We start from the raw sequence: 908 nt of genomic DNA, 5'->3' as shown, positions 1-908 counted from the left end.
TGAGACAGAAAGACGATGGTTTGTTTTGTTTGGTGAAGAAGGAGGTCGTCAAGTGTGAGACTAAAGCTCTGAAGGAACTCTATAAAGTGATGGGCTGAGGGAGACAGATGTTTAGTTTTAGTTTTACTAAGAGTTGTACGGCACTTGCAACACAATAAGGTCATATAAGTGCCGAAGAATAGAGGTGTTACAAGAGAGTAACAACAAACACAAAAAAGAAGGAGGGGAGATAACGACGACAGATGTTTGATAGGAAAGAAGGAGCAAACCACACCAGAGCACCCGCCAACCGCCCACTGAGGACAGATGTGAGACGAATGCTCTGAAGGAACTCTATAAAGTGATGGGTTGAGGGAGACAGATGTAAGACGAATGCTCTGAAAGAACTCTATAAAGTGATGGGTTGAGGGAGACAGATGTGAGCGAGCGTTATGGGGTGTGCACTTCGGTCGGGTGAAAAGGTGACCGACTCGAAAAGTGCAATGGAATGTGAGTCGTCAGGTTATCATGTGTATAAATTGGTACTTCTAGGTCGACTATGTAAGTTATTTGCTTCCAAACTCATTTCTTGGCGCACTAAAAAAGGGGGTGGGGAGTTACACATGAAAGTTATCTCGCTTATTAGTGGATACATTATATCAAGCATAGTAAGGAGTCTTTATATCTGCAATAAAATTTGAGAAAAAAAAGTTTCGTTGCCATGGATACGGTGGATTTTGTTGACATGTCAAGAAAAGATTTTGGATGCGGAGACCTTACATAGTGTGCACACATATTGCATATCGTTTAGGAGCTAATGGAAGAAATAACATTATGATATGTTCGGCTTGCACAATGAAAAAGTGTTAGGGATGTGTGTGTGTGTGTATGTGTGAGTTTGTATGTGTATGTGTGTGTGAGTGTGAGTG

At 41.5% G+C, this 908-nt stretch overlaps 1 protein-coding gene across 1 annotated transcript in view; it reads left to right on the top strand.

The window, feature by feature from the left end:
• The window catches only part of LOC106013061, a 3,275-nt gene extending 3,097 nt beyond the window's left edge, over positions 1–178 (top strand). The window contains exon 2 of the mRNA XM_013087781.1: positions 1–178. This exon is cut by the window's left edge and continues 786 nt beyond it. Coding sequence (XP_012943235.1) covers positions 1–98 — 98 coding nt within the window. The 3' untranslated portion in view covers positions 99–178.
• The last annotated feature ends 730 nt before the right edge of the window (positions 179–908 follow it).

The sequence above is a fragment of the Aplysia californica genome, unplaced genomic scaffold (genome assembly GCF_000002075.1).
Source record: "Aplysia californica isolate F4 #8 unplaced genomic scaffold, AplCal3.0 scaffold00637, whole genome shotgun sequence".
In the NCBI taxonomy this organism is placed as follows: Eukaryota; Metazoa; Mollusca; class Gastropoda; order Aplysiida; family Aplysiidae; genus Aplysia; species Aplysia californica.
Note: the sequence above shows the minus strand (reverse complement) of the source record. Positions and strands in the feature narration are given on the sequence as shown.